This window comes from Furipterus horrens, unplaced genomic scaffold, assembly GCF_987537825.1.
Source record: "Furipterus horrens unplaced genomic scaffold, mFurHor1.1.pri manual_scaffold_7, whole genome shotgun sequence".
Taxonomy (NCBI): Eukaryota; Metazoa; Chordata; class Mammalia; order Chiroptera; family Furipteridae; genus Furipterus; species Furipterus horrens.
Window position 1 is genome coordinate 58,440,331 of NW_028327177.1, and position 25,317 is coordinate 58,465,647.

Sequence of the window (25,317 nt, forward strand, 5' to 3'; positions counted from 1 at the left end):
AATAAAAATAAAATAAACAAATAAAAAAATAACTTTTAAAAAATTTTAAAAAACATAAACTAATTACCAAGTATCAGAAAGCTAATTACCAAGTTTCAATGCTATATAAAAGTATCTCTTAAGTTTAACCAAAAAGAAATCCCTAGTAAACAATGATATGGCAAGATGTCCTGAAGCAAAGAGTTTCATGAATCCTGAGAAAGAGAAAATTAAGGCTAAAAAGACCAAACACCGAGGACTTCCGGCCAAGATGGAGGCTTAGACGGACACGCTAGGTCTCCCTCAACAACTATAGAGGAATACAACTACTTCAAAACAAAGGATAACTAGAAATTCCAGAAAATAAAACTACACGGAAGCCCAACATATGAAGTTATAAACCAGCGGCGCCATTTGGGCAGGTAAGAGTTAAAGAAGGCAAAGCTGTTTGCGGAGCGGCGGGCGGGGGGCGAAAAATCCCGGAGGCAATCAAGCCCCTGGCACGTGCGCGACTCCAATCAAGCCCCTGGCGTGCTCGACTCCGGGCGCTGGGGAGAGCAGCCGCAGCATCGCCTTGAACAGTGAGGCCCAGGGGGGCGGGAGGACGGATCCCGGTCTCCTAGCTGAATAACTGTGTGAATCCATCTTGGACCCCCGCCCCCACAGAAAGCACCACAGGGCTGCGAAATAGGTCCCAGACAGGCACTGGTCGCTAATTTGTGACGCGTACACAGGCACCGCCCCGGACAGCCAGCCCAGGAAAACAAAACGCATCTGTCAAAATGTGGCAGACAAATATAGAGATCCCGGTGGCACAACTCACCAGACAGCAGATAGAGAACCTGACAGATGAACAGATAAGAAACCTGTCAGAGGCTCAGTTCTGGGCCATTGTTATCAGGTGGCTTACAGAATTCACAAAAGAGCAGGAAAAAGATATGAAAGAAGCGAAAAACTTTCATAACGAAAGGAACAAAACCACATACGAGACAGATGGTGAGGAATCCAGAGTTCATTTCAACAAACTGGAATATGGAGAAGGAACAAGCAGTCAACCAATGCAGCGAGAGGAAATAGGAAGCAACAATGAGAGGATTAGAAACCTCTGGGACAGCTATAAAAGGCCCAACATAAGAATCATTGGTTTGCCAGAGAATGAGGAAGATGAACTAGAACTTGAAAAATTGAGTGAAAATATAATAAAGGAGAACTTCCCAGACTTGGGGAAGGGAATAGACATGCAGGTCCAGGAAGCAAGGAGAGTTCCCAAGAGACTGGACCCAGGGAGAACCACTCCAAGACACATTATAATCAAAATGTCAAAAATTAAGGATAAAGAGAGAATCTTAAAAGCAGCAAGAGAGAAGAAAAGAATTATGTACAAAGGGGTCCCAATTAGACTATCAGCTGACTTCTCAAGGGAAACACTACAGGCAAGAAGGAACTGGCAAGAAATATTCAAAGTAATGAAAATCCAAAACCTACAACCACGAATACTCTATCCAGCGAAATTGTCATTCAGAATAGAAGGACAGAGAAAGTGTTTCCAGGACAAAATAAAACTGAAAGAGTTCATTAGATCCAAACCACTGTTATATGAGATGTTAAAGGGACTGGTTTAAAAAACAGAAGCTAGGGAGATGAAACAAAGGCAAACGAAACAGGCAACGAGAGTGGAAAAGGAACTATGGGTAAGGGAAGCATAGTGGGGGGAGGTCAACAGGGAGGGGGAGTGGGGAGAGGGAGGGAGATGATATAGGAATTGGGGATCATGGTAGGAGGGAATGGAATAGATGGAGAGAGATTGGGAGGAACTGTATGCACAACTAATGGACATAATCTAAAAGGGGGGGACAACTGGAGGGAGGGGGGCCACCGGGTGGAGGGGAGCAGAGGGAAGGGAAATTGGCACAAATGTAATATTTTAATCAATAAAACACATTAAATCTGAAAAAAAAAAAAAAAAAAAAAAAAAGACCAAACACCAAGTGTTCATCAAACCTTTCAGTCAACAGAGCCTTTATTAACATGCACATATCATTTGCCACAAGATATACAACTTCTCCTAATCTTTCAGTCCTTTTTCAATATTTTAACTTCAGGTTACTTGTGGTTCTAACATGAAAAGTAACTTACTAAAATCGGTCAAAATTAAACTTGATTCTAGCTATCACCTTAACTTTTAAGATCATTATTTGTTTATAATTAGCATTATTTGTCACCAAGTAGCAGAATATAATTCTTGTACTTGATAATCTTCTACACTAAAATATGTACCAGTATGTCTTAAGAAGTTACTAAAATATGTGCAATTAACATATATATATTTAACTGCTTTCAATAAGCTGGAAAATACAATGTTAAGTCTTCTAAGAGGAAAATTATTTATGGAACTTGGTTGTTTAGTTTTTGCAGTTTCCAGAAACACTGGTCCATATTAAACCAGTCTTGAAGAACTAAGCTGAAAACTTAAATTTATATACCCTAACAACAGCTTTGATTTACTAAGACAGAAATAATAATGTACCAAACTACAGTACTCTTTTTTTTCCATGTCTAAGCAGAGATGCTGTCATAGTTCTTGAATGTTTTTTATCTGCGTAGTATAAAAGCTGCACGCCCTCTTTATAAGTTAGATTTCAGCAGAAGACCCACAGATGTTGGGCATATTTATTAGGACATATTTTAATTAATAGAATGTAATTACTGTACTATATCAAAGTGCATTATAAGATTTGCACTACATCTTTCCACATTTGTCGTATTTTAAAACATTTCAGTTGAATGCAGGAAGACTGAAATAATTCAGAAAAGATTAGCTTTTAAGATCTGGGTAGTTTATGAACTTTAAAACATTTAAATAATCAGAAATAAAATCACAACACGGGACTAGGTAAGAAAGGTGAATATTGCAAAGGAAGCTTTATAGTCAATGAAAGTACAGTACTTTGGATTGGCCAAAATGCACAGTACACATGAAATCAAGGTCATGTAATTTACTTACTGACCATGTGGCTACAGTTCAAAAAGTCACTGTTCCAAAAGCTGTACCTAGTAATCTTCCAAAATTGCTTTTAAATAAAGTTCTTGAATCGTAGCAATAAACAAAAAAACAAGATATACTTAAACAATACTGCAGTTTATCAAAAGACACATAAGAAATTTCAACTCTTATGTCTTTGACAGTTATAAAAATCAATATTTGGCTAAGTTATAAACTTGTTTATAATGCAATTATTTGCATAATTCTAGTAATGCTAATGATGACTACAAGATCAGGTTTTAAAAAACACTAAAAACATAAAAATACATAGCCCCAATATTTACCTGTAGAATATGTTCATTTATGACTAAATTTTAACATTTATTATATCACCATTGCTCTTATTTTAAAAATGACATCCAAAGGATAAGGCAAAACAACTTACAAACTGGTGTATTTGTTTATTTCTCAATTTGTGAAAATGTCCTTAATTTGTTGATGTAGCAAACAAATTTCAACTCTGCTATGCAAAAGAAGAAACGATAATCTGCTTTGCAATGAACTTTAAAGTTCAACTGCACACAGGGAACATGCTATATATGAAAAAAAAATTCTAACTGAACTACAGGTATTAAATACTGAAAAAAGTTACAGTTTATTATAATTTATTTTATTTAACAATCTAGGAAGTTCGCAGCCATCAGCAGTTCCAGTGCAATTTCAGGTGCAATTGGGAATTCAGGAATCTCCGTGGAGCTGTTAGTGTAGCGAACCTTGTAAGTAAAATACATGCATACTTTTGATAGCACATGTGAGGGGATTTCTCTAAAATTGACTTCATTAGTTTCATTCTCAGCAAACTGACCTATAAAAGAAAAAAAGGTATGTTTGTTATGGGCTGAACTGTGTTCGTCCAAAATTCACATGTTGAAGTCCCAACCCCCCCGTACTTTCAGAATGTGACCTATTTGGAGACAGGATGTTTTGTTTTATATTTTTCCTGTTCAGGAAGCATTTCAAATATGGAATGTTTTACATATTTGCATGTCATCCTTGCACAGGCACCAAGCTATCATTCCAATCTTAGTATATATACTGCCAAAGTGAGCATGGATATGGGGTCTTTAAAGGGGTAATTAAGGCAAAGCAGGGTTATTAGGGTGGGCCCTAATTTGATGACTGGTGTTCTTGAAAGAAGAGGACATTAGGTCATAGACACAAGCAGAGGGAAGACAGTGTGAAGACAGCGAGAAGACAGCCATCTAGGAGACAAGCCTCAGAAGAAACCAACTCTGCTGACACCATGATCTCAAATTTCTATCCTCCAGGGCCATGAGAAAATAAATTTCTGTTTAAATTACCCGTCTATGGTACTTTCTTAGGGCAGCCCTAGCAAACTATTACAACATGAAAAAAATAAACCCAAATAACATCAAACAAAATATCTAACTCTGATTTTTGAGTATAAACACACAAAAAAATCTTTATTAAGACAGCATTTGAGATTCATCAAGACTAAATTTTAAAATTCTAATTCTCTCCCAAAAGTTGGACACTTAAGGACCTTTTCCTAAGAATGATGGCGGGATTACTCAAATGTGAGTAGGAATCAACTCTTCATGGACCATCAAAGCCCTGTACTATACTAAAGTGCCATGTAAAGATAAATAAGAAGCGAAATACATACTATTTATTTAAAAAATCTTTTCAGGAAAGTAATGTACTGTTTTCCCCTTCAGTTTTTAAAAAATCTGTTAATGAGATTCCACAAGCAACTTCCCTTTATTTCATAACACTTCATAAACAATTTTTAGTGCTCTCAAAATTCCTTAACTATATAAAGGTTTTATAATTTAACTTTTATTACAGAAATAAGTTTCTTAGCAGTCAAGCACTAGCAATGTGACCTGAATATAAAAGGCAGAAAAATATACTTTCCGAGAATGTAGTATTTTAAAAGTTTTCAAATGACTATGTATTGATTGGGGGTGGGGAGAAAGAGCAGGATTCAGCAAATAATTAAGAACAGTAGTATCTTCTGGTTTGTCAATATTGAAAAATTTCTTTCCTCTATATATGTATGAAATATTACCAATAGGCACTTATTAAGTGTTTGAGATTAAATGGACCTTAGGTTTTTTAAAAATATATTTTACTGGTTATGCTATTACAGTTGTCCCCATTTTCCCCCCTTGCTCCCCTCCACCCAGTATCACCATTCCCTCCAGCAATCTGCCCTCCCCCCCACTTAGTCATGTCCATGGGTAATACATGTAAGTTCTTTGACTTCTCCATTACCTATACTGTTAACATTCCCATCTATTTTGTACCTACCAATTAAGTGCTTCTTAATCCCTGCACATTTTCCCCCATTCTCATCCTTCCCCCTCCCAACTGATAACCCTCCAAATGATCTCCATGCCTATGATTCTGTTCCTGTTCTGGTGTTGGCTTAGTTTGTTATTTGGATTGAACTATTGATAGCTGTGAATTTATTGCTATTTTAATATTTATCATTTTGATTTTTCTTATAATTCCCTTTAGCATTTCATGTAATAATGGCTTGGTGATAATGAACTCCTTTAGTTTTACCTTGTCTGGGAAGCACTTCAACCACCCTTCAATTCTAACTGACAGCTTTCCTGGAAAGAGTAATCTACGTTGTAGGTCCTTGCTTTTCATCACTTTTTGAATACTTCTTGCCAGTCCCTTCTAGCCTGTAAAGTTTCTTTTGAGAAATCAGCTGAGAGTCTTATGGGAACTCCTTTGTAGGTTAACTCTCTTCTTTTCTCTGGCTGCTTTTAAAATTCTCTCTTTATCTTTAACCTTCGGCATTTAATTATGATGTGTTTTGGTTTGGTCCTCTTTGGGTCCATTTTGTTTGGGACTCTCTGTGCTTCCTGGACATGTATGTCTAGTTCCTTCACCAAATTAGAGAAGTTTTCTTTCATTATTTTCTCAAGTAAGTTTTCAATTTCTTGCTCTTCCTCTTCTCCTGGTGCCCCTACAATTCAGATATTGGTACATTTAAAGATGTCCCAGTACTAAAGATGTATTAGTACTATGCCTATTCTCATTTTTTAAAATTCTTTTTCTGCTGTTCTGATCAAATGCTTTTTCCTTCCTTGTGTTCTAAATTGTTGATTTGATTCTCGTTTCATCCCCTTCACTGTAGATTTTTCTTTATTTCACTTAATGCAGCCTTCATTTCTACCTGGGTTCTTTTCATGCTGTTGAAGTACTCAATGAGTTCCTGCAGCATCCTGATAACCAGTGTTTTGAACTGTGCATCTAATAGGTTGTTTACCTCCATTTATTTTTTTTTCTGGAGTTTTGTTCTGTTCTTTCATTTTGGCCATATTTCTTTGTCTCCTCATTTCAGCAGCCTCCCGGTATCCCGGTATTTGTTTCTGTGTATTAGGTAAAGCTGCTTTGACTCCTTGTCTTAGTAGTGTAGCCTACTGTAGAAAAGTGCACCTGTTAAGCTGTATGGGATGGAGCCTTAACGTAATTGTCAGGACCAGCAACCCATGTCACTCTGTTGCTGTGTGTGTGGGAGGGCTCGGAGAGTGGATAATGTCACTGTCTGGGCTCTGGAGTTTTGCCCACTGGAAGCTTTCTCTGGGCACTTGCCCTGTTGCCAGTCACTTCATTTTCTCCCCATATCCCACTGGTCCCCTTCCAGCTATTGTCCTGGTGCTGAATCCCAACCCTGGTGTGGGCCCTTTAAGAGTCTCTTGAGAATCCCACAGTTTCTTCTGCTGTCCCAACCCCCACTGGTTTTTATAGCAAGAAGTTATGGGGACTTATCTTCTTGGTGCTTGAACCCTGTGCTGGGTGGTCTGGACTGGGGCTGGGATCTCTTGCTCCTGAGGTATCCCTCCCGTTTTTCATCCACCACACGTGGATGGGGGATAGCCCATTCCCTCTCTGCTCATCTGTCCACATCTCTGCATCTCCGCCCTTCCTACCTGTCTGGATGACTGTGGCTTCTTTAACTCTTGGGATGTCAGACTTCCACACGGCTTGATTTTCTAACAATTCTGGGTGATATTTGCTCCGCAGTCTAGTTGTACTTTTTGCTGTAATTGTGCGTGGAGGCGAGATGTGTTGATGTACACCGTGAACTTGACTGGATAAACATTCTTTTTTTATTGTTTTTTGTTTTTTTGAGGTGAAATTCACATCACATAAAATTAACCATTGTGAAGTGTACAAGTCAGTATACATTTCACAGTGTTGTGTAGCCACCCCATCTATCTAGTTCTAAAACATTTTTATCACTCTCAAATAAAACCCTGTACCCCTTAGCAATTACTCCCCATTTCCCTACCCCCAACCTGTACTTTCTATCATACCAATAGACTTTTCTATCTCCGTGGAACATAAATCTTTTCTGGGTATTTCATACAAATGGAAGCATAAACATGTGACATTTTCTGGATGGCTTCTTTCACTTAGCATGTTTTGAAGGTGCATACATGTTGTACGATGTATTAGTACTTCATTCCTTCTTATGTAAACATCAGTTTGGGGCTGAAAGTTTGATCTGTTAAGATCAAACTTTAATTTCTTATTTTAAATCCTCACCGGAGAACATGTTCTTTATTGATTTTAGAGACCGAGACAGGATTTTGGGGGGGAGAGTGAACGAGAAAGAAAGAAACATTGATCCGTTGCCTCCCGTACACTTCCTGACCCGGGATCAAAACTGCCACCTATATGTGCCCTGACTCAGAGTTGAACCCACAACCTTTTGGTGTACAGGATGACTAACCCTCTTATTTTAAAATTAAAGGAGATCAAGCTTACAAAAGGCAAAAATCCTTTAATTTTAAACTAAAATATTTGGCACACCCATAATTTTCTCTCCTAAAGTACATCCTAGCTCTGTCCAGTAAAAAAGCCTAAAAGCTATTCAACCCGGGAGCAAGGAGTCCTACTGACACCCAGACTGGGGTCCTAAGTACCATTTCTTATTAAAAGAAATCAGAACTCTTTGAAAAAAATGGCTGTTTTCAGGACTGACAAAAAAATGTACACAATGAACCTCAAAAATCTTATTACAGGAAGTAGTACAGCCATAAAAATGAAGCCATTTGGGCACGAGTGAGAATGACTGCATCAGATTAAAAACCATCATATATATAGTCATGAGTTGATAATGATATGCAAAAACAAACAAAAAACCCCAAAGCACTCTTTGCTATTGGAAGATGCTGTAGAACCAATTCAAAACTGAAAAATTATATGTAAGGGGGGGGAAATCAAGCATTTAATTTTTTCTTTCCTGTATTGACTGCATTTCAGGGTAATCAAATAGTTCTTTAAAGGAAAATTCTAATTAACAAATGCAGAAGAAATTATGCAATTACGAAAATCACTGTTTTGTAATCCCAAATGAAGTATATCTCAGTGGCAATCACAATGAATGCTAAAACCATTATATGGAAGTCTAACAGGGGAATTGTTCATGGATAAAAAGGCTTGATAACCTTGGGACCACTAATCAAGCTTCACATTGCTAAAAGATATGTTACAACAGAATACAACAGGATCAACTATGAAGTATTATTGCCTAGTAAAATGAACCAACTACTCATCAAGCCTCTAGAGTTCTAATTATGAGTTTATAAGATGAAACATTAAGTCTAATCAGGATGTGGACACTGTACAAATAACCTTGTTTTTTGTAAAACTGATGGTCTGGAAAAAAGAGGGTGCAGGGGGACTATCAAAGTTTTGTAAGTGAAATAACAATGTCAGGGATTTGCTTGAAATGTTCTTTAAAAACTGAGAAGAGATGAAATGAGATTGGTAAAATGTTGATAACTACTGATGCTGTGTATGCGGAGGTGTATTGTTCTACTTCTATTTATGTTTTTAACTCTCCATAATGAAAAATATAGAAAAGGAATTCTAAGAGACCCCCCCAAAAAACAGAACAATCTTGAAGAAAAAAAATAATAGTTGGAGGCCTCAGACTTCTTAATGTCAAAACTTCAACAAGGGTGCCAACACCATTCAATGGGGTAAATATGGTCTCTTCAACAAATGGTAATGGTACATCCACATATGAAAGAATAATTGTACAAAAATTAACTTAAAATCAAAGACCTCACTGTAATAGCTAAAATCATAGAACTCTTCTAAGAAAACATACGGGTAAATCTTCATGACATTGGCTTTGGCAAGAGATTTTTAGACAGAACTCAAAAGAAACATAAACACCAAAAGGGATAAAAGATAAACTGGGCTTTATCACCATAAAAAACTTTTATTCTTCAAAACACACTATTATGAGACAAACCACAGGAGAAAATATTAGCATATAACATATCTGATAAGAATCTTGTGTCCAGATTTATAAAGAACTCTTACAACTCAACAACAAAAAAAGATAACCCCATTAAAAGGTGGGCAACAGACTTGAAGAGACATTTCTCCACAGTATACACAAATAGTCAGTAAGCACATAAAGAGACAGTCAACATCATTAGTCATTCATTAGGGAAATGCTAATTAAAACACAATGAACACAGTTTTTTTTTTTTTCACTTCTGGCCAAGATGGAGGTATAGACAGACACACTGTATCTCCCTCCACAACTAAGAAGGAATACAACTACCTAAAAATTAGAAACAACCAGAAGTACCAGAATATCGAGCTGCATGGAAGTCCAACAAAGATATAAAGAAGAAATACTCATCCAGACAGGTAGGAGGAACGAAGAGGATGCAGTGTGGGGGTGGCAGCAGTGGGGACAGCGGCAGACTGGCAGAAAGCACAGTCACATGTTTTAAAAAGTCAGGAGGGACACCTGGGGAGCATTCCCAGCTCCTCACCAGACCTTGCAGCTCACGGTCCTAGCACTGGGGAAAATCAAGCCTCATTGCTTCTAACTGTGCAAACCAGTGGGAGCTGGGGTGGAGGCAGAAACTGCCGGTCTCTCAGCAGACTCTGCTTGTTTTAAAGGGCCTCCATGGTCCAAGAACATCCACAGACCCACCCACTCTGGGAATGATGGACAGGGCAACAGCTAACAGGGTGCCAGTCCCATACAGAAGTCAGAGAAGTATCTGGAAAAGGGGCGAGTGCTGGGCAAGCAGCATTGTTCTCTCTCAGACCCCTCCCCCACGTACAGTGCCACAACGTGAAGAAACAAGTCGCCCTGTACTGTCGAAACCCTAAGGCTCCACCCCTTACAACATAACAGGAGCAACAGCTCTACCTAAGACACAGACGCAAATAAACACAGGAGCCTGTCAAGATGAGGAGACAAAGAAGTATGGCCCAAAAGAGGGAACGGATCAAGGTTCCAGTGGGAGAACTAAGCGACAAGGAGATAGTCAACCTAACGGATGCAGAATTCAAAACACTGGTGCTAAAGATGCTCACAGGCTTGACAGATATGCTTGAGTATGGCAAATGCATAAGAGAAGAAGTGAAGACTATGCTAAGTGGAATGAAGGAAAATCCACACAGAACCAAGAGTGAAGGGAAGGAAATCAGGGTTCACATCAATGATTTGGAACATAAAGAAGAAAAAAACAGTCAATTAGTACAGAATGAGGAAACAAGAATTGCAAAAAATGAGGAGAAGCTTGGGAACCTCTGGGACAAATTTAAACAGGCCAACATCCGAATCATGGAGGTGCCAGAAGGAGAAGAAGAGCAAGAAATTGAAAACTTATGTGAAAAAATAATGGAGGAAAAATTCCCAAATTTTGCGAAGGAAATAGACATACACGTCCAGGAAGCCTGGAGAGTCCCGGGCGAGCTGAACCCAGAGGGGACCACACCAAGACATATCATAATTAAAATGCCAAAGGTGAAAGATAAAGAGAAAATCCTAAAGCAGCAAGAGAGAAGCGGAGAGTTACCTACAAAGGGGTGCCTATAAAGACTATCAGTGGATTTCTCAAAAGACACTTTGTAGGCAAGAAGGGACTGGCAAGCACTATTTATTCAATGTGATGGAAAGCAACCTACAACCAGGATTACTCTATCCAGCAAAGCTATCATTTAGAATGGAAGGGCAGATGAAGTGCTTCCCAGACAAGGTAAAGTTAAGAGTTCACCATCACCAAGCCATTATTATATGAAATGTCAAAGCGACTTACTTAAGAAAAAGAAGATCAAAACTATCAACACTAAAATGACAACAAACACAACTATCAACTCCAACTAAGCAAACCAGAATAGAAACAGAATCATAGGTATGGGTGTTACAGAAACGAGGGTGTCCAAAAAACCCCAGAGCTTGCGTCTGAGGGATGGGGAGAAGGAAGCAGCTTTCAGGATGCCTTCACATGCATGAGGCTGGTGGCTAGTGTCCTTGTTATGCAAAATGGCTTTAATGCATCCAAGGCCTCAGGTAGATGGGAGGGGCTTGGACCCCGGGACAGTACGGAAAAAGCACACAGAGCCTGCGTGAGGTTCTGTGAATGGTCAGAACTGAGCGCCACGCCCACTGCATCACAGGACGCAGTCAGGGATTTAAAAATAAGCGGCAGACATTTTAAGGAGGCTGACCATGCGGATTTAACAGGGACTGAAGATGCAGTTTTAAGGAAGAGACGTACCTTGCTGCTTTGAAAAGGAAGGCTCTCCATGCGGTTTACAAGGAGGCTAAGAATCCACGAGGTTCTGGATTAAAAGCTGGTGGACACCATAACACAGATGAGGTCTCCCCAATCAGAATTGGATGATTGGCAGTTACTAGTAAAGCTGAGCTGTGTTTAAAAAGTAGGGAAACGGTAGCTCTAACTTTTCTAAAACTAGCCTGGTTCAGTAGAGGGGAGGCAAGGATATGTGTTTATGGGTGTTTTAAAGAACATAAGATTTAACAGCAGAAATCCGCCAATAATTAGATCTATACAACTATTAAATAAATAATTCTTTTTCTTTTCACTAAACTCTGGCATTGAGAGTTGTAATTTTGGCGGCAGGCAATCGGGCCCCTAACTAAAGAGCCGTGGGTTCTGTTTCAATTGGAGCAGCCCAGCGGTTCTATAACATGGGGATCATTTGAAGGGTTATCAGCTGGGAGGAGGGTGGAGGAGAAATGGGGAAAAGGTACACGGATTAAGAAGCATAATCAGTTAGTACAAAACAGGGAGAAGTTAAGAATAATATAGGAAAGGGTGAAGCCGAAGAACTTATATGCACGACCCATGTACATGAACTAAGGGGGGTGAGATTGCTGGAGGGAAGGGGGTTACTGGGCAGAGGGTAGTAAAGGGGAAAAAAAATTGGGACTACTGTAACAATATAATCAATAACATATACTTAAAAAATAACACCAAACACAATGAGATACCACTTCATACCCGTTAAGAGGTCTGGAGTAAAAGAACTGCAAATAAAGGATGTGGAGAAAACCACAAGAGGAACCCTCATACATTGTTGGTAGGAATGTAAAGTGGTTCAGCCACTGTGCAGTTTGGCATTTCCTCCAAAAGTTAAACATAGAAATTACCATATGTTCCAGAAATTCCAGTCCTCAATAATTTTTTTTCTTGTGGTAAAAAAATTACCTCAAAGAAAATGTTAAGAATAGCTAGTTGAGCCCTGAGTGGTGTGGCTCAGTAAATTGAGAGCTGGCCTGCGAATCGAAAGGTTGTTGGTTCGATTCCCAGTCAGGGCACATGCCTGAGTTGCAGGCCAGGTCCCTGGTTGGGGGTATGTGAGAGGCAACCAACTGATGTATCTCCCACACATCAACGTTTCTCTCCTTCTCTTTCTCCCTCCCTTCCCCTCTCTGTAAAAATAAATAAAATCTTTAAAAAAAAAAGGAAAAGAAATCTAAACTACACATTTTCTTTAAAAAAAAAAAAGAAAAAAAAGAATATATATTTGAGAGATGGTAACTTCTATTGATAAACTTTAGGAAGAGGAGCACAAAACACCAGAGTCCTTTGTTGAAGAAACTGATCATGGAAACTAACCTAGGGAAATAATCCTCCTCTTACCAATTAACCAATTCGGTCTTATTAAAACTAGGGTAAATAGCTATAAACAGGATATGGCAGAAACCAATGCAACATAATCATGCAATGCTCAAATACTTATTGTCTCTTTTAAATGTTATGAGTAACTTAAAAATACATTCATCAAACATTGACAGTGAAGATAAATGAAGAGAAAATAAAGAAATGTTCCTACCTGGGCCACTCAACATGGCTTTTATTGTTCCTGATGTTAACGCATGTTCTCGCTTTACAATAAATTCGTGACCATCTGAAGATATCAATTTGACATACATGGCATCAGGGCCTTCACAGCCACCATAGGTTTTCTCTTCTCCATCTAAAGTAAAGTAGTAAAATGATTCTTGAGTCAAAAATTTATTAACCATAAACAGGTTTACCACGGTTTGAGGAATTGGGACCAGAAAGATTTCTGGAGGATAAAGTTTTTAAATTTCGTGTTCATTATTCTCTACACATTTTCCAATGTGAGAATAAAGTCTACATTCATGGATGTTACTCTGGATGAAAATTTACCAGTATTTTTCTGGGAAATATTAGCGATATTTTTGTGCCCAAAGCAGCGCATTCAAATTTGAAAACTAAAACAAAATAGTCAAATAATAAAACTGTAATTCTATCACCTGACTACTCTTCTTAAAAATAAGATGCAGCCCTGGCTGGTGTGGTTCAGTGGATTGAGCACCGACTTGTGAACCAAAAGGTCGCCTTTTCGATTCCCAGTCAGGGCAGGCCAGGTCCCCAGTTGGGGATATGCAAGAGGCAACGAGAGGCAACCGATCAATGTATCTCTCACACATCAATGTTTCTCTCCCTGTCTTTCTCCATCCCTTCTCCTCTCTCTAAAAAATAATAATAAAACATTTTAAAAATGTTTAGCGTGTTTACGAATGAATGTTTATATTCCATGTGAGCTCAACTTCTGACAAGACCAAATTGTACATGTTAGAGCTTCCTTTACTCAACAATCTACTCTTGATCCATAAAAATGATTATTAAAATATTTTATTGCTCAGTTTAAATTATTGCACAAAGGAAAGTAATGAATACAGACAAATGTCAGTCTTTAAAAACTGAAAGTAGAGGTGAGAAGATAGTGCCTAAATGTCACCTGCTACCAGCACACCCATTGCTGCTATGCTGGCTTCAGTTAGCTCAAAATAACTTTCTGGGGGGGCTATATATTGTTGTATATCCCTTTAAGATCTTTCTCACACATATAACTTTTACAATATCGTACAGACAGAATTTTAGTATTTATGGTTACCAATATCTGAAAAAAAATTCTTAAGGCTTCTTAAAATTTAGGGAGCCCTAGACAGAAATAGAAATGATGAAGCCAAAGTAATGCTCAGTTACTAACACCCATTTATTCATTTATTTCTTAATTTAGAAATCCCTAAAATTAAAATTAATAAATATCAAAACCACTTACATACTAATGCTGCCCAAAATATTTAATCTGAATATAATAGGAGAAAACACTGAGACAACTCTAAATTTAAAAATGCCACGGAAGACCTCACTCTGCATCTCCCACCCCTAGGCAGGGACCTGTTTAAAGGAGACTAAAGGGAGAAATTAATGTAGTAAGTGATACCTGATTAGGCCCTGGATTTAAAATATAAACCTGTTATAAAAGAACACTTTTGAAACAACTGAAAAACTCTAATTTATGAACTGAACACATGCTGACATATTTAGATGTGTACAACTAAATCTTAAATGACAGAGAAAAAAAAGCACTTTTAAGTTTATATGTATATATATAAACACACACACAGAGAAAGCAAATGTGGCAAAACAGTAATAATTGGTAAAGGCTCTAGTGTATTATTCTTGCAATTTTTCATTATAAAAAACTGGGGGACTCAAAGATGCAAGTAACTTCTAAATTAATGACTATCCAAGTATATATGTTCTTAGCAGTTTTTGCCAATTTCTGAAAACAAAAATAAAAATAAATTTAAAATTTAAATTTATACTTTTAGTATTTTTTGCAAGGTAAACCATTTCATATGTCTGTTGGGAAAGTTTCTAATATCTTAAAATACAATTATTCACTAGTAGTCACAAATTTTATTTGTTACATGTTACTGATCTGTCCTGTTTATAAGCTGTTGAATTAAACTACCTTCAGTCTACTCTGACCATGTTCTAACTTGCATCCACTGACATCGAAGGCCTATTTTTGAGAAGAAAAACCAACCTGTATTAGTTGAAATACTTACCTATTATTTTCTTATGAAACTTACCCATTATGTTCTTATGAAATTCTACTTCGCTTCCACAGAAGTTTAGCAGTTTCCTGAAAATATAATAATGCTATATTAAGACTAAAACTGAAATAACATGTTTTCACCCATTATTATTTAATATGTCCTTGGTGTTACAAGTTTAAAGACTCTCTCTCTCCCTCCCTGGTAAGCAAGAAGTTCCAAGCCACCACAATAAAGGGTATCAAGTTTCTGAACATCTGAGAAGAGAGAATCACCTCCAGGACAATAAAGTTGAGATATAGATTTACTGTTGTTTTTCTTTCCCCCTTTAAGGCAACTACTCTGACAACAGTTTAAAAATACAGCTGCTTTTCCTTAGGACCTAAACTGAACTTGAAGATCCTTGGCTTAATCATCTTTGTATATATACCATACCAACTTGACACTGGTAGACCCTAAAACAAATATTTGCTGAATAAATGACAACATGACAAATCCAAGCACATGAAGTAGCTTTCATGAGAATTAAAAGCACAAAGCTTGCTCTCTTCTTATGTAAACATGCACATCTATAATACATTCTGTTGTTTCATCCCTTTGCATATAGGCTACCAAAGTTCTGAAATTTAACAGTCAGGGAGTAAAAATTATTAATTTTTTGAGAAATCTTAAATTTTACAAAATAAGGTGATTGCTAAGTGAAAAGGGCTCATGTTTTCAGTAATTTTTATTTTAACAGCATTTCTTCAAAGGAGAATTTTATTAAAACCAGTATTATTTTAATGCCATTATGAAGAAAACAGCATATCCTCATTCTTTTTTTTAAAGAAATTCCTGACCAAGATTTTAATTCTAGCCTTAAGGGAAGGGTCAATAAAATGAACTACATTTTAGAGCAAGAAAGTAACTTGGAGATAACCCATGTCATCCCTCACCTTAAAAAACAGTATAACACCACTGATGTACAAGAAGGATGAACAACTTACTTCAGGTAGTGATAGAGTAAGAGCAGAACACTCACTGAGCAGGAAGGGAGATATTTAAAGTATCTTTTTTTTTTTTTTAGATTTTATTTATTTATTTTTAGAGAGCAGGGAAGTGAGGGAGAGAGGGAGAGAAACAGCCATTGATTGGCTCTCGCCCTCCACCTCCCCCCCCAACTGGAATCCTGGCCTGAAACCCAGGCACGTGCCCTGACTGGGAATGGAACCAGTGACCTTTTGGTTCCCAGGCTGGTGTTCAGTCCACTGAGCCACACCAGTCAGGGCATAAAGTATCATTTCTAATATGAGGTTAGGCCTGCAGTGGCAATGTAGATTATTATGAAAAATTAAAGGGCCTGGTAAGTGGTAAACATTGCATTAAATGCTTTATATACATTATTTTATTTTAAAACGACACTTCTACAAGGGAATTATTGTTCCCATTTTAAATATTTTATTTACTTATTTTTAGAGAGGGAGAAAGTGGGTAGAAAGAGAGGGAGAGAAACATCAGTTGCCTCTCGCATGCCCCAACCAGAGACCTGGTCTGCAACCCAGGCATGTGCCCTGACCAGGAATCGAACCTGTGACCCTTTCGTAGGCAGTAGACGAAGTCTACTGAGCCACACCAGCCAGGGCTGTTCCCATTTTAAAGATGAAGAAACATTCAGAGGCTGCTACTTGCTCAAGGTTTCTACAATTTAAGTGGCAGCTTGAGGATTTAAACCTAGGTAGATAGATTTTATAGCCCACATCCCTTTCCATTATTCCATATTGCCATGGTAAAAAATTCTGGCTCCAGTTAAAATTTCTTATCCACTACTGCTAAGAACTGCTGGTATATTTCCTTAAATCATTCTCTAAAATTTAAAAACAGTACTATGTCATTTTATGATAATTATGGTAGGCAATTAAAAATTCATCAGTAATTATTTTCTTCTGTTCACACTGCTTTGTAATCATTCTTCTAAAACACACACACACACAAAAACAAATAAAACAAAAAAGGACAAAATATTATAAAAGCCAGAACAAGAATTTCAAGTGCCAACTTTTCTGTCTGAAATTTTTAGAGCATATCTATAATGTTTACCTAGCTAGCAGTAGCTAGGCAACCATGCAAAGTCACATCACAGAAGTCCTTTGGGTAGCAAAAGTTTCTCCAGACTTCTTATTATAGTAAATCAATTCCACCATTTATACAAGGATTAAAGGGGAAAGGGGAAGACTGCCCATCACTAACAAAGACAGAGCATATCAACAGCATGGATTAAGAGCAAATACTAATTCCTAGGTAGAAGCTAAAAATATTTAATACATGATTAAATTTAGACTTAACCCACAAATTACCTATAGAAATCTAAGTTTGCGGTGGCAAAAATCTGTCTGAACATTTGAGCATCTATTCCATAACTGAACTGAGTTCTGGAAATGTGAATCAGGCAGGTAAAAGCAACTGACTGAGGAGCATGGGCCGAGAGCAGGTCTAGGCAGAAAATGCAATGTGAGCAAAGGCCTGACAAATGTCATTGTGCCTTTAAAAGTATTATATATAAACATTAGTTTCTTATAGTTTTTAAAATTTTTTGGTAACAAATAGAAGTTATAGGTGAGCGTAGGGCCTACACTGAAATCAGTTTTGAATCTAGTGTCATTGAACACTGAAAAGATCTTTGAACAGCCTATCCTCTCTGGGATCTGAAATTTCCATATACCATATTACTACATGGATTTCTAGACTATATTCTATTCCATCAACCTGATTACACTTGACAAATATCCCCACTATTTTAATTACAATAGCCCCATAAACATGTTTTGCTAAATGATTGGGCAATTCCTTTTTTGTTAATACACATTTCTTGATAGGTCTACTTTTGGATATAGTTTTGATTATAAATGGATCTGTTTTGATATTTTACTTTCTGAAAGGTTATTGCTGGTGTTTTAAAGAAAAGCTTTTAAAATTCATTAAGTTGATCTTGTATCCCACCATCTTTGCAGAACTCTCTTAATAGTGCTAATAGTTTTTTAGTTTATTTGCTTGGATTATTTATGTAGGGTTATAGCAACAGCTGCAAATAAATCTATTCTTTGTATCTTTTATTTTTTACACTTATATTTACTTGGAAAAAAATGTCCAATGTCTGATGTCACTCACAAATATACTGCAGGTTAAAGTACCAAATTAAAAACACCCCTCTGAAAAAATAGATGAAATAATCACAAATGGCTCATAGACTTGTAAAAAAAAATGCTCAGTCTCAATGATAATCAGTAAAATGCAAACAAATATTCAAACTTGCTAAGAATCAGTGCTGGAGGGGAGAGGAAATGGTTGATACCAAAACAACAGTTTTGGAAGGCAGCAGCAGAATCATTAGGAGGATCCCAATTCTTGGCATTTACTTTAGAGAAGAAACCCTAGCATTGTGTACAAAGGCAAGTAGGTTCTTTACTACAATATATGCACAAGTGAAAAACTGAAAATATCTTAAAAGGTTCACCAATTAGGCAATCAGCTAAATAAAAACGGTGTATCTGTACTTACAAAAAATATCAGGGGGCAGTGAAAAACAGAAAAGTTAAATCTATATATGTTACGACATGGAAATAGCAAAATAAATTTTCATTTTATTTTTTAACCTCACCCAAGGACATGATTATTGATTGGGGAAGGGAGGTAGAGAGAGAGGAAAACATTGATTGGCTGTCTCTCCTATGCACCCTGACTGGGATTGGACAGAAATTGCAACCCAGGCATGTACCCTGACCAGAATAAAACCTGCGACCTTTTGGTTCAAGGAACAACACTCAATCAACTGAGCCACACCGACCAGGGTTAAACTTGCAATAATATACTTTACAAAATGTTTGCCACCACCCCACTCCCACCGCGCCGAAACACTGGTATTTCCAGTACCCATTTGGCACCATATAGTTACGTATTACAATATTATTAACTATATTCCTTATGCTGTACTTTACATCCCTGTGCCAAGATAAACTCTTCATTCTAAAAATCATTTTTATTATCAATTACATTTGACATACATTATTATTAGTTTCAGGTGTACACCCCAGTGATCAGACAATTACATAACTTATTAAGTGAGCATCCTGATAACTCTTGCACCCATCTGACACCACACACAATTATTAGACCATTACTGCCTATGTTCCCTATACAGTACCTTAGATATCCATGACTCTTCCATAACTATCAATTTGTACTTCTTAATCACTTCACCTTTTTCACCCAACTCCTTAACCCCCACCTATCTTGTAATCACCAAGAAAAACTGTTCTTTTTTTAAAAAGCAGTTTAGAATTATAGGTATAGTTTGATGCCATTATGTAAAATAAGTGACTTCTTGACTATTAATCATGTTTCCTGCAGATAAATGCATAAAAACACATGTTCAATAATGTAAATAACCAGAAAAATATGACTTAAACTTATTTTTAAAAAGAAACTAATAAGCATGTAGAACCAAGCAATGCATGAAGGGAACAATGGTCAGTCAGCCTGATAATTATTAACTATATGCAATATAATTAATTTGGAAAACAAAGTAAACTACATTAACCAAAGATGATCTAATGTTCAGGCTTATTTGAAGAGGCTTTGATCACATAAAAGAAATTGACAGAAGTTAGGATACAATTTCAATCTGTAATAAGACATCAAAATATCCTGTTTAGAATGTGCTTATAGTGTCACTGAATTCACGTCTCTGAGGATGAATTTAAATGTTCTAATTCTGTATAACAATGCTCCTATATTTAACTCTTAAGGAGATGGTCTTAATAGTAATACTCTGAGCACACAATACCGTTTCCCATCTTTTCCTCCACCGGTGGAACTTAGTTTTCTCCACTATGATACAAATGTTTCAGAGGTGCTTTATGTCTTTTTAGATCTGTCACCAATTAGTTCTAAGTTCCTCAAGGCAGGGACGTTCTCTCTTTATGACCCACATATCTAGCACACAATGGTAATTATGTGGTAATGTTAACAGAGTAAAGCTCAAACAACAAATGTACATGCCACGAACACAGGATTTTCCTCAGTTTTCCAACAAAGTAGTTATTCACTGGCACCATGCTTCTGACCAAGATTGATTCTTTCTATGTTTTTCCTTGATGGTGGCCTTTATCAAATGTGGAACTTTCAGATAACCACAATAAAAACTGTTCTTTCCAGGAAACATCTATTTAAGTTTACTGACATATTATGGGTTAAATTGAGGAAAGGGAGTTTCAAAGGAAGGGGACAGTATTCCATCTTCACAACAGAAATAAATCAGTGTGAATCCTAATTCTTAAAACAATTTTATTGTAAAGACTTCCAGGGCATAGACATATTATAAAATTATAACCAAAACAGTCTCACAATCCTTCACCCACTATCATAAATTGTTAGTTATAACATAAGTGTATGAAACATGTATTCTTGTACATGATTTCTGGAATTTCATATTTCCTAGAACTAATTTAGTTATCTTCTCCTTTCTATCTTGAGACCCAAACAGGTTAAGTGGTAAGACTGCTGTTTCTTCACCTCAGAAAAAAAAAAAAAAAAAAGGGTCTAAATTGTGTCTTAAGTTCCTCCCAGCTCTACCATTTCATGACTGAACCCATCAGAAATTCATCCTCCCTCTACAACAAATGCCTGGAACTCCCAATTTCCCATCTTTATTAAAGAGAGCTGATCCCACACAGCACAGAACTTTCCAGCTCCAGTATTATGTTCCCGCTGAATTTATCTCACCCCTGTAAACTATATAATCTCCCTTAGACAATGATCTCCAAGCTCACTTGCGTGGTTAAAAACTATGAGCAAAGAGTCCCACTACACAGTGTATACTTAAGTATAGATTTTTACATTATAAAATGATTTAAATCAACCTTTAGAATGCTGGGCTAAAAATAAATATAAAAAATAAACATTTAGAATAGGTTAGCTAAAAGGAATTAAGACAGATCAATGTAACTGCAAAGATTTCCCAGATTATTTTCTAGTACTGAAAAATCTACCAAAAGCCTCAAAACAAGCTTTTTACAAGACATAAACTAATATTACTTTAGAACTTGATATATAAGGCTGATTTTAACGTCTGACTATAAACTATTGCCTAATTATAAAATTATCATAAAGTAATGAAACTGGCATTCTCCATTTGAAATTTATTTATATACACTATACATTTTGGATTGGAAGATAATTATATTTGTTTTCTTATATTTATTTGTTCATCCTGCTGTTGAGTTCATTAGGATTGGCACCACGCAGGTCTCATTGTCCTTACATCCCTAACTCCCTGCCCTCTCTGATGCACCCACCCACCCAAATACCAATCCTGCCAAACCCAATTCTCTGCCTAGCTTGGTCCTCAACCAAAGACCTCAATATGGCTGGAGAAAGGACACAACCTTCTTGGCTGATCTTAACTTTAAATTCATGTCCACACCCTTTAAATAAGCATTTGGCATTGTAGTGGTCCTCGTAGCAAATTGGCTTTCCTATTCTGAGAAAATTTACAGCTTCTTGGAAACTTTCAATACCCCCCTCTTTCCTGCCCTGACCACTTATTTCATCAAAAGAACAGAAACAACCACTTCACTTGCCTTATCTCTCCTCTTTCATCCTACCTGCTTGTAGGAGGGGGGACCCAAAAAAACACGGGGTTTAAAAAAATTGTGTATGTATTCTTACATTTTTAAACTTTAGTCACCTTCAAACTACACTCCATCTGATGTAATAAACCTATCAAACCTTTTCCCCACTGCTCAAAATAGTTTTTGAACTCGTCAATTTTGATGCCTGTTAGTGCTTCTGCTGTTTTTTGTTTCACCTCTTCCACATTCTCAAAATATTCCCCTTTGAGGACTTTTTTCATCCAGGAGAAACAAAAAAAATGGCGCCTAGGGCAAGACTGGGAGAATAAGGAGGGTGGGGGTATCGGGCAAATGCCCTTTTCGGTCAAAATCTGCTGAACACTCAGCACGGTGTGGGCAGGTGTGCTGGTAAATCACCCATCATGAAATGTGCAAATGCACTTAAAGAGTCTTCAAAAATAATTCACTGAAGCCAAATGCAGCCTGTCACAACACCACCAGCTAATACACTGATACAGATGTGTTTCTAGAACACTCACAAGGGGCCCACCCTCTAGAAGATAATTTTGGGTTTTTTTGGGGGGGTCCCCCCTCATATACCATACACTCTATCTTCCTCTTTCAAAAGTGAAGTAGAAACCATCCTTCTATCCAAGGCCAACCTTTCTACTTGACATTTATTCAAGGATTGTTACTATTATTCCCATCAACACATAAAAATGCGGTAACGTGATCACTCATTTCTCTTTAACCCACTCTGATCACTTTTAACCCCCCAGTTCATTCAAAGGGCTCTTACCAAACCTCAACTACTTTACTTGGTCACATGATCAATTTTTAATCCTCCTCTTATTTGGAACAGGGTTTTACAATCAACAATGCTTCCTTCCTGAAACATTTCCTTCCCTTGGTATTACAGATGCTACACTTTTCTGCTTCCAACACTGTTTGCTCATCTGACCACAGTGGTCCCAGTCACCTCCCTCTTCTCCATTAACATTCTGTACTTGATGTCCTCCAGTCAGTCCACAGATTTAAGTATCACTTATAAAATCTGACTCCCAGTTTATCTCTTTAGCCAGACATACCCCCACCCCCAATCAAGAAACAATCATGGAAATCCAACTTGGCTACTGCACATATACTGAGTTGAAGACTAGTTATCAAACTCAGTATATCCTTTACAGAACTCCTGATTTTTCATTATGGTTCACCCAGATGCGTGGGCTAGGCAATAGATTTCTTGAAAAGTTGTGTTTTTTGTTTGTTTGTTTGTTCCTAGGCATGAAAGGAAGACCCATTTGGCTCCATCTTAAAATTACATTCTAAATCACTTCTAACTTACAACTCTGCATCTCTCAACTGGACTACCATTGAGCTTCCTTAGGAGCTGGTTTCCCCACTTTCTTCCAGCTTGGTCTATTTTCCACCCAGCAACTAGTCATCAAAAGCATAAATCAGTTGTTGCTCCCATACTCAAAATCCTCTAACGGCTTCTCACTACAGACAAAAAAATGAGTATCAAGCTCCGCCTTATTTAGACCTTGTTAATCACGCTGACCTCATCTCTCATCACGTTTCCTTCACCATGCACCAGCAACACTGGTATCCTTAGAATTATAATAGGTTAAGTTCATTCTTCCTATAAGGTTGCATTTGCAGTTACTGCCATCTTAAATTTCTTCCCACACATTTTCCTCATCATTTAGGTCTTCGGGCAAAACATCAACTCCTCAGAGAGGTAGATTTTCTTTGTTCACATCCCAATCAGAATTAGACTACCCCACCCTCGTCGTTCTGACTAGTCTAACTCTAATCTTGCTATGTGTTCTCATATTCATCACCACCTGAAACTATATTTGCTTACTTACTGTCTATCCTCGCTCTTTCTTCGAGCTCTACCAGGGCAGGCCTATAATACAGTGCCTGGCATATAGTGGATGTCAATAAATATTTCTCAAATGAATAAGACCATTGTTTTTTTAATAACCAAGGCTTGAAATTTCAGGCATCACTGGCTGAGCTTTCTTATGAAATGTAAACATTTAACACAGGTTAGCTAAAATGCACTAACACATTAGTGTAACTGCAAAGATTTTCCAGGTTATTTTCTAGCACTGAAAAATCTACCAAAAAACTCCAAACAGCATTTTATAAGACGTAACCTAATATTATTTTAGAACTTGACATATAAGCCTGCATAACTTATGACTACACATTACTGCCTAATTATACTACAAAATTACCATAAGGTAATGGTATTGGCATCCTTAACTTCAAATAAATTTATATATACTTATATATTTGGGGGGGGGGAGTGGTGGATAATAAGTCTCATAATAAGGAAAAAAGGATAGTCACTGGCAGTAAACAATAACGTCCACGATAACTGGGACCATAGCGGTGTCCTTGCCACTGAATTTCCAGAATGAATGAATCCACGTGTAAATTGTGATGTAAACGAGGTCAGAGATTTATCATTTTAGTACACTAAACAGAAAACAACTACTGGGGGATCAAAAAGCAAATTTGGCAGTCTGAAAATAAGTTGTTTTCTACACTAAAGGTGATACAGAGGAGAAATGCTGGCAATTAATAACACGAACGCCACAGCTACAGGTTACTAAAGAGGATTTAGGGTCATAAGAGAAATCCAGCGGCCACAGTGGTGCTTGGCACTAGAGACCTCATTTCAGGTAAGACTTGGAGGTAGATGCGCGACAGCTCAAACCAAGAAGTCGGGCAGAAATCGCCCAGTAAATTTTCCAGAAGGTAAACTTCTCGGGGTCCCGAGCTGGAAACTGCGAGGGCCCTCTGCTAAGATGGGATCTGCCTCGAAGAAAAGGACGAATCTCAGTGCATATGGGGAAAGCAAAAATAAAAAGCAACAGCTCTGCCAAGTCCTAACTCCACCCTCCTCGTGCTCAGCCCAGAGATGGCCGGGTCTGCCCGCAGTCGCCCCTCCTTCCATTCTTTTCCGAGCCCACCGAACAGCGTAGGGAAAGGTCATGCCTTCGTCTTCTCCCCTCCCCCAAACCAGAGGCAGAGGAGGCCCAGAGAAACTGGGAGCTTCCGTTCCTTCCCCGCCCAAGTGGGAAGAGGTGGGCAGTGGGGTAGCGAGCGCGCACAGTATGAGCCTCCCTCGTTCTCCTTGAGAACCCCCGGAGCTCCATTCCCACTCAAGCCCGAAACTCACTCGTCAGCTCTGCAGACACCGCACCAGGTCCCCACGTACCGCCACAGCCCCTACTCCAGGGCCGACCCCCCTACCCCCAGAAGCCTGCCGCCGTGGGTTCCGGGGCAGTTGGAGGAATCACTTCCGTCGGGTCACCGACTCTTCCTATCACACGCGCGAGATTAGTATCTGGTAAGACGGAGATGCACGAAGTGTGTCGTCCACTTCCGTCCACAGGAAGTGAAGAGCCCTCCCTTCTGTCAGTGCCACAGTACTCCAGGCCAGTGTGGGGGACAGCGATCACTGGCAAATCTCAACCAACGTGATACTAAGTCTTCTGATTCCCTATGCAGTGCCGACCCTG

At 37.9% G+C, this 25,317-nt stretch overlaps 1 protein-coding gene and 1 pseudogene across 3 annotated transcripts; both read right to left on the reverse strand.

Annotated features, from left to right (window-relative positions):
- Positions 1–3,610: 3,610 nt before the first annotated feature.
- Positions 3,611–25,305, reverse strand: ELOC (elongin C). Of its 3 annotated transcripts, none has more exons than XM_090283746.1 (4): positions 24,975–25,305; positions 15,210–15,262; positions 13,130–13,273; positions 3,611–3,827 (listed from the first exon to the last, which is right to left on the reverse strand). In XM_090283746.1, the coding sequence occupies exons 2-4, from the start codon at positions 15,211–15,213 to the stop codon at positions 3,637–3,639; spliced, it is 339 nt and encodes a 112-aa protein (XP_090139872.1). In that variant the 5' UTR covers positions 15,214–15,262; positions 24,975–25,305; the 3' UTR covers positions 3,611–3,636. The 3 variants fall into 3 exon arrangements, with proteins under 3 accessions (XP_090139872.1, XP_090139871.1, XP_090139873.1); XM_090283745.1 differs by having other exon boundaries at positions 15,186–15,262; XM_090283747.1 differs by lacking the exon at positions 15,210–15,262.
- On the reverse strand, positions 3,979–4,073 carry LOC150004515 (U6 spliceosomal RNA; annotated as a pseudogene).
- Positions 25,306–25,317: the final 12 nt, after the last annotated feature.

Bases quoted from the DNA above. Each gene is read 5' to 3' on its own strand.
- ELOC (XM_090283745.1), bottom strand. From the start codon at position 15,213: ATGGGTAAGTTTCATAAGAAAATAATAG. The intron at 13,274-15,185 runs GTAAGTATTTCA...ACTTTACTTTAG, and splicing joins GTTTCATAAGAAAATAATAG to ATGGAGAAGAGAAAACCTAT. The intron at 3,828-13,129 runs GTAGGAACATTT...TTTCTTTTATAG, and splicing joins AGCCATGTTGAGTGGCCCAG to GTCAGTTTGCTGAGAATGAA.